The 12,500-nt window shown below is 38.2% G+C and overlaps 1 protein-coding gene across 1 annotated transcript in view; it reads right to left on the reverse strand.

The window, feature by feature from the left end:
• The window catches only part of LOC135114907 (receptor-type tyrosine-protein phosphatase F-like), a 108,325-nt gene that overhangs the window by 43,678 nt on the left and 52,147 nt on the right, over positions 1-12,500 (reverse strand). The window contains exon 2 of the mRNA XM_064031164.1: positions 10,694-10,747. Coding sequence (XP_063887234.1) covers positions 10,694-10,706 — 13 coding nt within the window. The 5' untranslated portion in view covers positions 10,707-10,747. The remainder of the gene's footprint in view (positions 1-10,693; positions 10,748-12,500) is intronic.

Here is a 12,500-nt window from a genome sequence, read left to right on the forward strand (position 1 = left end):
TATCTATCTATCCATCCATCCATCTGTATCTCTATTTTCTCTCCTCATCCACTTAAACTGTGCAAGGTTCCACTGTTAACTAAAGCGAGAGAGAGAGAGAGAGAGAGAGAGAGAGAGAGAGAGAGAGAGAGAGAGAGAGAGAGAGAGAGAGAGAGAGAGAGAGAGAGAGAGAGAGAGAGAGAGAGAGAGAGAGAGAGAGAGAGATTTAATGAACTTTAAAAACCCTCCTCTCTCAACACACGAATAACGTTCCTCAGAAAAATCCCACACAATAATAAAATAATGTTAGAAAACAAAGGACAGTAAAAGTATATGTAATAGATATAAGTAATAAGCAGAGCATAAATAAATAAATAAAAAGACAAAATAACAATATAACATAAGGATACCGAAGTACAGTCTTGTCTCATAAAATGTCATAAGAAATAAATATGAAAGAAGGAACCGTCATATTTACTTTTTCATTCTCTGTGTTCTTCAGCGCCAATGAAATGTTGTAAAAAATATATAGAATTTTTATCTGAGGAGACACGAAAGACAATGTACATTCTCTCTCTCTCTCTCTCTCTCTCTCTCTCTCTCTCTCTCTCCCTCTCTCTCTCTCTCTCTCTCTCTCTCTCTCTCTCTCTCTCTCTCTCTCTCTCTCTCTCTCTCTCTCTCTCTCTCTCTCTCTCTCTCTCTCTCTCTCTCTCTCTCTAAGTAGGCATCACCCATTTTTAGCACTTAATTTCCTTTTTTTTCCTTTCAATCTGCTACACATTTTCCCACTTTAGTGCTTTATTTCCTCATATTTTCCTTGTTCATTACCGCAGTTTGTTTATTTTTCCAAGTTAAAGCATGCTATTTTCTTTCCTCACTTTCCTTTAAGCATGATGTCATTCTCCGAGTAACTTCAGGCACCTACTAATATTAGATTACATTCTCTTCCTGATGTCACTTGTTCACTACGGCTTATGTCTTTCAATGTTTTCTTTTTTTCACTTCTTTCTGTTATTTTCTGGCTTTTTTTTCTTTTTTGTGTGGTGCTATGGCTGTCAATGTGTGTGTGTGTGTGTGTGTGTGTGTGTGTGTGTGTGTGTGTGTGTGTGTGTGTGTGTGTGTGTGTGTGTGTGTGTGTGTGTCAGCATGTATATACATTTACTTGTCTATATGATTGAAGTTTTTTTTTCATTCTTTTTTTTACTTTAAACTTTCTTTTTCATTCTCTCCGATTTTATGTTTGTGTTCTCTCTCTCTCTCTCTCTCTCTCTCTCTCTCTCTCTCTCTCTCTCTCTCTCTCTCTCTCTCTCTCTCTCTCTCTCTCTCTCCAATACATTCTTACTTTTAAAACTCTTCGTCAGCCTTCGGGAATCCTAAAACTGCAACAAACTGCCAGCAACACACTCAGTCCCTGTGCTTCCCTGAGCAGTAAAGGGCGGACGTTGTCATCTCCCGGCGTTACTCCTTCGAGACGCACAGTACAATATGTAAGTTCGTGTAGCGTCTTCATATTGACCGAAGAGATGAAGAATGTATGTCAGTACGTATATCAGTATATCTTTGACCTTCTGTCTGTCTTGTGTGGGTGGGTGCGTGATTGGATGGGAGTCTCTGTCCCCAGCTTATGTGCAATTTTGTGTATTGTAATGTATCTGTTTGTCTGTCCATTTGTCTATTATTTCACACACAAACACACACACACACACACACACACACACACACACACACACACACACACACACACACACACACTATCTCAACATTTGCTTTTTCCAAATGTCGCAAGAAAGAAAAAAGAAAGAGGAAGAATAATGTGCACGATATATATGCATGTGTATTGTGTTGCAAGACATCCAATCTCTCTCTCTCTCTCTCTCTCTCTCTCTCTCTCTCTCTCTCTCTCTCTCTCTCTCTCTCTCTCTCTCTCTCTCTCTCTGTCTCTCTCTCTCTCTCTCCATGGTTTCAACACAATTCCAGTGATCCACACAACAATATAAAAAAATTATAATATGCATTTTTAATTTCTAGTAAGGTAATTCATAGAGTAGCAGGAGAATTGTGTGTATTTTTGGCGACAGGAAAGTGTGTGTGTGTGTGTGTGTGTGTGTGTGTGTGTGTGTGTGTGTGTGTGTGTGTGTGTGTGTGTGTGTGTGTGTGTGTGTGTGGGCGCCTCTGTCTGCAACTTGATTCACAGGAGGAATCATTTTTTTTTATGTGTCTTTTTTGTTTTATAATGTTTTGCTTTCCTTTGTTTCTCTAGGTTTATATGTAAAATCTCTCTTTTTTATCCATTGCTCGTGTGTAAGTTACCAAACATGAACATACAAATATTTTCGTTATGCGAAATTCAGTCTGTCTGCCGCAAAGTTTCTGATATTTTTCTATTTGTAATGATTCTATATATGAATGTTTGTTTACTATTTCATTTGGCATATGCACCCATCAGTCAGTGTGTCTATGTGTCTTTGTCTGTCCTGCTTTCTGAATGTCTGATGTGCTGGCTGACTCTCTAATGTCATTTCCTTCTAACATAGTACATACCTTTATTTATCTTAGTTTGTTTACCATGATTTACAGTTGCATTTCTATATGTTCTGTCCATCAATATACAGCTAATTTCTCTCTTTATCTGATTCATCGCTTACACTTCCACTTTCTTCTTATTTGTTTATGTATATTGCTCTTCAACCATCCTGTGTTTCTTCACTTACCTACCCATTCGTCGATGTTTTATCTGTATATCTCTCCCTATCTAATACTTCCACCTTCTTATCAATCAACGGGAATTTATCAACATATTTTCCACCTATGTACTATTATCAATGTCTATCTGTCTGTCTGTCTGTTTATCTAATCTATTTTCTACTTAATGAACTGTCTATCTTCCCATCTATATATATTTATATCTACTTATATACCTATTCATTTATTCATGTACCTATCAATCTATCTATCCATCCATCTGTCCATCTATATATCAATCTATTTATTAGCCAGTCGATCTATTTAACCATTTACCCATCCAGCCATCTATCTGTAAATCTACCTGTTCAACCAGATACCTATTCATTAATCAATTCGTCAGACCAATAACACATTTCTCTATCTGCGCCTGAACATACTCACCGACCCATCTCCCCGCTCACCGCCACTGTACCGAGATAATGCACCCTCAATACACTCCTATACTCGGCGGCGGCTAGGCAACGCTATTTCGACATGTTCCACTAAGCATCCCTGCTTATAAGGGGAGACAAGGCCCTGCTAATGTTACGGGACTGGAGGAGGAGAGGGAGGAAGAGGAGGGGCGTCTGTTGCAAGCATTATGTCGGCGAAAGGAAGGATGGAACGTAAGGGAGAGAGGATGAAGGATGGTGGAGCGAGGGAAGAGAAGAGAGGAATTCTTGAAAATGGGAGAAGTTGAGAGTGAAGTGTGGTGGTAGTGGTGGTGGTAGTAGTAGTAGTAGTAGTAGTAGTAGTAGTAGTAGTAGTAGTAGTAGTAGTAGTAGTAGTAGTAGTGGTGGTGGTTGTGGTGGTATAGTTCGTAATTTTTCTGTTCCTCCTTCTTAGGGTGAATTGTAGATTTTTTTTCACGCTACTAAAAATTGTATTTTTTTTTTTTTTGTCTTTTGCACAAAATAGAAAAAAAATCAACATTTCCGAAAAGACGGTATTCAAAAGGAAGTAAGCTTCTTCACTTGTCTTATTCATTATGACGTAACATTCTGAGGTAATTTGTGCGTGCAAAGGCACAGACAAAGGGGTGTTTGAAGTGGATGTTTTTACTAATGCTGTTATTACCCTCCTCCTCCTTCTCCTCCTCCTTTTTTTTGCATAGGAATAATAATAGAATCTCACTTCATTCTTTCCAATCAAAACGCCGCCAGTTTTTCCCACACAGCACGATGGTTTCCCCACGCCAGCACAAGCACGAGGGGCGTGTCGGTTTGGCAGTCATACACTGCTCTAGCTTACTTTACTAAAGGGTAGTTAATCTAAATTAATTCCAAAGCGATATGTAAAGACCTGAGGGAGTGTTTGTATTGGTTATCCTATGTAATCACATGTTGTAATCCTCATTTTCTTCGTCCGCATTATCCTGTTATTGATCAACTTTGTGATTTTAAGTAATAGAGGTCAAAGTTGTAGGCGATAACCTGTGTATCCAGCCCTAAAGGGAAGGTACACAAACACAGTGACCGAAGCTGTGGCCTGATTGACTGCCGCCTCCCTGGAAAGCGCAACGCAAGGATTCTGCACCACCCCTCAACAACCAAACTGTGCCTTACCCTTGCGCTACGCACACACCACATCACACAACTATCATGCAGTTACACTCTCCCTCACAAACAAAAGTAGACAAACCACATCTCTTTCCCTCACTATTCTTTCAAGTTCTATGTGGTTTTTCTATACCACGTGGTATCAATTCCTGTATCTTGTCAGCTTCTGCTGGAGAGATTGGTGGGGAGGAACCTTCTGTACTATCCTGTATCTCTCAATAATAGTTAATGTAGAATAATTATCCAAACAGCCTCGTCAGTAACTCAAGGTTTGGTCTTCCGTTGCATTCCTTTGTATTCCTTTGTGTTCTTTCCTCCTCCTCACTCCTCCTCCTCCTCCTCCTCCTCCTCCTCCTCCTCCTCCTCCTCCTCCTCCTCCTGCCTGCTGCTGGATGTGATGGCTCATGAATAACATGTGAATATGTTCTTAAACCACTCAGTGAAATCATAATTCGAGCTGAGAGAGAGAGAGAGAGAGAGAGAGAGAGAGAGAGAGAGAGAGAGAGAGAGAGAGAGAGAGAGAGAGAGAGAGAGAGAGAGAGAGAGAGAGAGAGAGAGAGAGAGAGAGAGAGAGAGAGAGAGAGAGAGAGAGAGAGAGAGAGAGAGAGAGAGAGAGATTCATGGCAAAAAGTAAATTCTTTCATACAAATGCACCACATTAAGCGCCTCCAGCGTAAGACTGTATAATTATCAGGCAGGAAGCGCGGCAGTAAACACGTCAAGTCTATGGAGAAGGCAGGGCGTGTTTCACTTGCTGGTCTTGCCTCTCACTTTTTTAATATACGTTTTCTTTTTTTGCTTTTCTTTTTTTTCCTTGCATGGATTGACAAGGTGTGGAATAATTGTAAGAAAATACAAATTATACAAAAACTGAATTGGTGTCACTCCAGATAATAATCCTGCTCTTTACTACAACAACAACGACAACAAAAACAACAACAACAACAACAACAACTACTACTACTACTACTTCTACTAGTAGTGGTGGTAGTAGTAGTAGTAGTAGTAGTAGTAGTAGTAGTAGTAGTAGTAGTAGTAGTAGTAGTAGTAGTAGTAGTACTACTACTACTACTACTACTACTACTACTACTATTGCTACTACTACTGTTATTAACATTCAGCTATTAAGACTCAGGAAAGATTTGTCTTTCTCCAACCCTCTGTGCTTCTTAAAAACATGGAGCTGCATTTGGAAATAAAAATTCAAATAGCTGAACACAAAAATCATTTAGATGCAAAAGATATCGGACGGTTCAACTTGAGTAAACTGGAGTAAACAATGCAATACATGTTTAATTTAGAGTCAGTATAAAATGGTATTCTTACATTTCCATATAGCCATTATTTATACTCACGCTCTCATATCTTCTTGGCGAATGGCAAACAGAGGATCAAAAAAAAATCTTTTCAGTTGCCGCTTCCATACATATAGACAAAAAAAAAAAAAAAATAATAATAATAATTAAAAGTCAATAAAAAAACTAAATATGTTTCTGGAAGTGCCTCAATACTCTTAAAACAACTAGTCACAGGAAGGGGAAAAAACAGAAACAGGCAGAGAATTCCAGAGTTTACCAATGAAAGGGATGAAAGAATGAAAATATTGCTTGACTCCTGGACTATTGAAAGGGAACTTAAAGACTTCTATCACGTCCCCTCTTAACCTACGTCTCTCTAAAGAATGTAAATTTAATGACTTCAATCTCGCCTCGTAAGGAATACTCCTCATCCCCTGTATCCTTTCTGTCATTCTCCTCTGTACTGATTCTAATACACCTATATCTTTCCTGTAATGTGGAGACCAGAATTGCACAACGTAGTCTAGATGAGGTCTGACCAGCGCCAAGAATATCATTAATATTACTTCCGGCCTTCTACTTTTAACACTCCTAAAAATTAATCCTAGTACCCTATTTATCCTGTTTCTAGCCTCTATGCATTGTTTTCCTAGACGGAGTTCACAGCTAACTATAACTCCTAAATCTTTCTCGTACCCTGTAACTACCAGAGATTGTTCGTTTAATGTGTACCTACTGTGTGGGTTTCCTCTACCTACGCTAAGTACTTTACATTTATTGATATTAAATTGCATTTGCCATATGTCCGTCCATTCATTCATCCTAAATCTGCCTGCAAGGCGAAGGCACCCGTTTCTGATCTAATTAATCTATCTTTGTGTCATCCGCAAATTTACTAACATCACTACTAATTCCACTAACCAAGGCATTGATATATATTAGAAATAACAATGTCCCTAATACTGATCCCTATGGCACCCCACTGATTACATGACCTCACTCGGATTTCGAGCCGTTTATTACAATTCTTTCTCGCCTGTCGCTAAGCCATGACCCTATCCAGCCTAACACCTTCCCATCTATCCCGTGTGCCCTAACCTTTTCTCAGGAGCCTTTCATGGGGTACCTTGTCAAATGCTTTACTAAAGTCCAGATACAAGATATCATAACTATCACCATTATCTACTGCCTCGTACACTTTACTGTAAAAACTTAACAAGTTTGTCATGCAAGACTTCCCCTTCGTGAAGCCATGCTGTGATTAATTTATCAAGTTATGTTTGTCTAAATGTTCCCTAATGTTCCTCGCTCTTATTAACTCTAATATTTTACCTATAACTGAATTTAAGCTGACAGATCTATAGTTAGACGCTAAAGTTTTATCTCCTTTCTTAAAGATGGGTACTACATTACCCTGCTTCCACATTACTGGTACCTCACCTGACTCAAGTGATTTCCTAAAGACAGAGACTAACAGCTCACTAATAACCTCTTTGCATTCCTTAAGTACTCTGGGATATATTTCATCTGGTCCTGGTGTCTTGAACTTTTTTTAGCCTATCTATCTCCTGTTCCACTATCTCTCTACTTATGGAAATATCTGTCAGCTTCTCATTCTCATCTGCTCTAAACATCTGTTCACTATCTGGCATATCCTGCATGTTTTCCTGGGTGAAGACAGATGAAAAATACTCATTCAGAATTTTACTAATCTCCTTCCCAGAACTAACCAGTTCCCCATCTGCTGCCTTTAATGGACCTATAGTATCCTTATTCTTCGTCCTCTATTCCTGATAAAATCCCTTGGGGTCCGTCTTCACATGGCTGGCTACACTTAATTCATAATTGCCCTTAGCTTTCCTCGTTAACTTCATGACTGTTCTAACTAATTCATTATATTGTGACCTTAAAACTTCTTCACCTGCCCTTAATGTCCTATATATACTTCTCTTCCACCCTATATAATGTTTTAATCTAGCAGTCATCCATTTAGGATAATTTTTCTGTGATCTTATTGCCCTATACGGGATATATGCTAACTGACCTGTATGAACTTTATCTACGAAATATTTATACAATTCATCTACATTTACTTCACCTAATTCCCTCATCTCGGCCCCTACCATCCTCTCTACTCCCTCATCTACTCGCCTCGACCTCACCTCTCTCATTTCAGCATGACCTGACATTCCACCATACTCACACCCATATACCCCTCCCTCTCTCCTCCGCCCCTTCGGAACACATCTTACCTCCTCTTGTCCTACACCCTCACACCTCACCTCACCTCTCACATCTTGCCTTATCTCTCTCAACTCCGTCCCGGACCTGACCTCACCCTGCATCCGTTGCCAGTCAACTCCTTGGAGGTACCTTTTTAATTCCTCAAATTCTGCTCTCCTAAAGTCAAGTATTTTACTAGTGTTTTTGCTTCTAAAAGTTTCTTCCCATTTTAAATTGTACCTAATTTCCCTATGGTCAATGTTACCTAGCTGTCCTCCAACCTCTACCTACGTGACTGCTTCCTCCCTGTTAGTAAGAATTAAATCTAGAATATTATTCCCCCTTGTGGGTTCTACGACTACCTGTTTTAAAAAATTATCCTGAATTACCTTAAAAAATTCTGCTTCCTTCTTACCCACCATCAGACTCCAGTCGATATTCCTAAAATTAAAATCTCCTACCACACATACCTGACTGTACCTGCCTGCTCTATTTATTTCCTGCCACAGTGAGGTGTTAATTTCCTTTGTACTGGTCGGTGATCTGTACACTACTCCCACTACTGTACATTGCTGTACTACTACTGCTTTCCTATCTGTTTTAAATCTACTGTTAATACAACACTGTAATGTGTCCCTAACGTATAACGCGACGCCTCCTCCTCTCCTGTTTTCCCTATCTTTATAGAACAATGTATAACCATCTATCTTGACCTCTGGATTAAATACTTTTCCTCACATATCTAACCAAGTTTCAGTTAAAGCAATGATAGCAAATTTCTCTACACACACTATTCTTCTAAGCAAGTCTATTTTATTCAAAATACTGCTACATTTTGTGTGGTAAATACTTAAGCTATTTCTCACCTTCCCTGAGCTAGCTACCTTTCTAGATTTAACTAATTTCTCCTATGTTTACTCCTCACAACACCTTCTTCCCACAACCCTTTCCCGTATATGAAGTGAGTTATGGCAAATAATTGGCACATTTTGTGCGCTCGAGCTCGATCTGTAGTGATGAGGCGATAGTTGTGCGAGTTGCGAGGCAGAAACCTTCGCCCACATGCCGATAAATCGAAATATGCAAAATACAGCAAAAAAAGGTGAGTCTGACGAAGAAATTAAATAAAATAACAAAGATACGCCTTCAAAAGTTACCAAGAAGTGTTTCCGAAAATGAAATCGAAACTTTTATATACGATGGACATCAAAAGGTGCTCCTGGCCAAATCATCGTTGTGCCCTCCAGGGCCAGGCGGGAGCGGTGGGGTGTACAGATGTGCGCTAACAAAAATAGAGCCCCCTCGCTCCGCTACGGGAATGATCCCTCCAAAGATATTAAATACGTTACTAAATGATTAAGAAAATCATAAATTATCTTTCATTCGCTGACAAGGAAAATAAAAACGTGAGGAAAACTAATATTTTCAGAAATCTACAACGACGAGCCTCTAAAAAAAGGGAGACAAATAGTGTGGGCCGGCTCTAGTCATCAAGGCCCACGTCACCTTGACTTTTCAAGGCGACAATCAACACACACAGAGACAAATAAGAACACTTCACAGAACTATACAAGCTTTCCTCTCTTTGATTTTACTTGAATAAAGCTGCAACAAAGGTTATGACGCTAAAAAGTTACCTTAGGTTAGGTCACAAATATCATGGTGGTAACGCTTCCCGGGAAATCAGAGTTAAAAATAATATCAATACCAATTGAACAAAGAAAATATAAATATCTTTTCTCCATAGAAGGAGAGTTTTTTTTTTTTTTTTTTTTTTTTTTACGTGGAAACCAAATTCACACTAAATGAAATGTGTTACAGTAATAGTTTCCAAGGACACTTTATCATAACGTGCAAAATAGTATTAATCTACATAACGGTAAAACACACTAAAGGATAAATAGACATATAAACTAGAAGATCTGATATTTGTTACCTAAAAAAGACCTCAAGTGAATATTCCCATTATCGTGGAAAGTTTTTTGTAATTGCATCTTTCCTTTCTTCACTCATACGAGTATATACGTACATACAAAAAAAGAAAAAAAAAAAAAAAAAAAAATATATATACTCGTATATATATATATATATATATATATATATATATATATATATATATATATATATATATATATATATATATATATATATATATATATATATATATATATATATATATATATATATATATATATATATATATATATATATATATATATATATATATATATATATATATATATATATATATATATATATATATATATATATATAATATATATATATATATATATATATATATATATATATATATATATATATATATATATATATATATATATATATATATATATATATATATATATATATATATATATATATATAAAACGAACGCAAAAATGACAGCTAATTGTTAGGTTTCAATTGAATCTCTAAGTAAATATTTATACCAAAAAGATGACACCATTATAGAAAACATATGATTTCGTATCCTTCTTTTCTCTATGCATACATTAAAATAAGCACACGAAGACTGGAATACAAAAATTATAGTTTTGAAAAAGATTCTCGGTTAATCCTCAAAGGACTTTTTTCCCTGTAAGATGTTGCAATGAACATTATAGACTAAATTTACATTCTGTCTTCTTTCACATATATACCCTAGGAAGGCAGAAACATGGGAGACAAAAACAACGCATTGGAAAAAGGTTTAAACTAATCCTTCAATGGATAACACTATTGACACGATACCATGGAAGCACATCCTTTCTTTCCTTCACAGATTCGTGGGAAGCTGACAGGAGAAAGGCAGGCAACAGTGACAGGTTTCCGTTGACATCAAAAAAAAAAAAAGAGTTTAACAGCGAGTTCAAAATAGAGGGCACATGATGTAATGAAGCAGGTACTCACTTTCCTCCTGCATGTGTTGGGAGTGTTCACCGCGGCACCACCTGCCATCCTTTCCTGAAAATATCAAAACATCCACATAAAAAAGTGATGCAGCTTCACTATTCTAAAAAGAGCTAAAAATGAAGCATCATAAACAGAACCACCAGAAATCATTTACTGCATGAGTTAACAACATACACATGAACAAAAGAGGAAAGAATAAATACTGAACAAAAACACGAAATGTCATAAATAAAACGTGTCAAATTCCTCCAAGCAAGAACACATGGATACATGGAAAACAACACTGAAAACAGAACACACTTCAAACGCTGAGAATGTTAAATATGCACAACAGCTGCAACAAAATAAAACGAACAAACACCATTACATATATAACAAGATCAAATAAGAAAATAAAAAGAAGCAAAAATAATAAATGTAAAGCTTGCCAACATTCAGCGGTGTCTAGAATATGAAGGTGGTAGTTAAGTGAGACTGAAGAGGAGGAGCACAAGTCATGCTGCGATTGATGCATGAAGGCAATCAAGGGAGAGGGTCGCACAGAGGAGGCGGGACGCAAGGCGCCTTCAGGCCAGTCACTGCTGGTGTCCCTCGCCTCCCCTTCCTGCCTCGCTGCGAGGTCAAGGGGCCACTACCACCGCTGCCTCAACACTTACACTACCTTTGCGTCTCAACACTGAAATGCTTCAATGAATGGGAATGAACGGGAAAGTAATGGTCACTTAGAATTGCTTATAACAAGTACATGTTACTAAGTGTTTTAAATCAATCTGTCTGTCTGCGTCTGTCTGTTTATCTCTGCCTCACATGTTCACTATAATGCTCTGTAAGAATGAGCATCCCAATCTCTGTTGCTTTGTTGTAGCGCATCTATTTGTATTAATGTTGTGTGTGTGTGTGTGTGTGTGTGTGTGTGTGTGTGTGTGTGTGTGTGTGTGTGTGTGTGTGTGTGTGTGTGTGTGTGTGTGTGTGTGTGTGTGTGTGTGTGTGTGTGTGTGTGTGTGTGGTGTAACATTACGAGTGGAACAATATTTACGAGTATGGGTCAGTAGGTCTGTCTTCTGGTATATTTAGTAGTTTTAGGAAATTAATGACAACTACGTATTGTGCACGAAAAATGGCATACCGTAAATACGAGGCCATGAGAGAAAAATATAGTTAGCACACTATGTTTGCATTTTCTTCGCTTACAGTAATTGTTATCACGAAAGAATATACGAGTAACGGAAGAGGCATACGTTTATATTGTGCAAACATTATGCTGTATTAATATCCCACTGACTAATTCAGTTAGACTTTTGGTTAAGTACTCACTGCAGGGCACGATAAACTATTTATTAAAGTATTTTACAAAAAAATTGTGAAAATATATTCATTGGAATGAAATATTCCAGTTTCTGCCGCTATTTAAAACTACTTTGTCCATGTCTGTGCCTGCCCGCACATCCATCTGTCCCTCTGTCTATTTGTCTGTCTGTCTGTCTGCTTCCTTGCCTTCTATTTTTGCCTGCCTGCCTGTCTGCCTGCTTCTTTGCCTGCCTATCCTCTTCAAGTTAGCCTGACTATTTCCCTGTCACCCTGTCTGTCTGCCTGCTTTCTTTCTTTCTTTTTTGTATGTCCATCCACCTCTTTCCCCGCCCGTTAGTCTGTCTGCCTCCTTGCTTGCTTGCTTGCTTGCTTGCTTGCCTCCCTGCCTGTCTGTTTGACCGTCTGCCTTCCTGCCTACCTGCCCCCCCCCCTCTCTCTCTCTCTCTCTCTCTCTCTCTCTCTCTCTCTCTCTCTCTCTCTCTCTCTCTCTCTCTCT

The sequence above is a fragment of the Scylla paramamosain genome, chromosome 28 (assembly GCF_035594125.1).
Source record: "Scylla paramamosain isolate STU-SP2022 chromosome 28, ASM3559412v1, whole genome shotgun sequence".
NCBI lineage: Eukaryota > Metazoa > Arthropoda > Malacostraca > Decapoda > Portunidae > Scylla > Scylla paramamosain.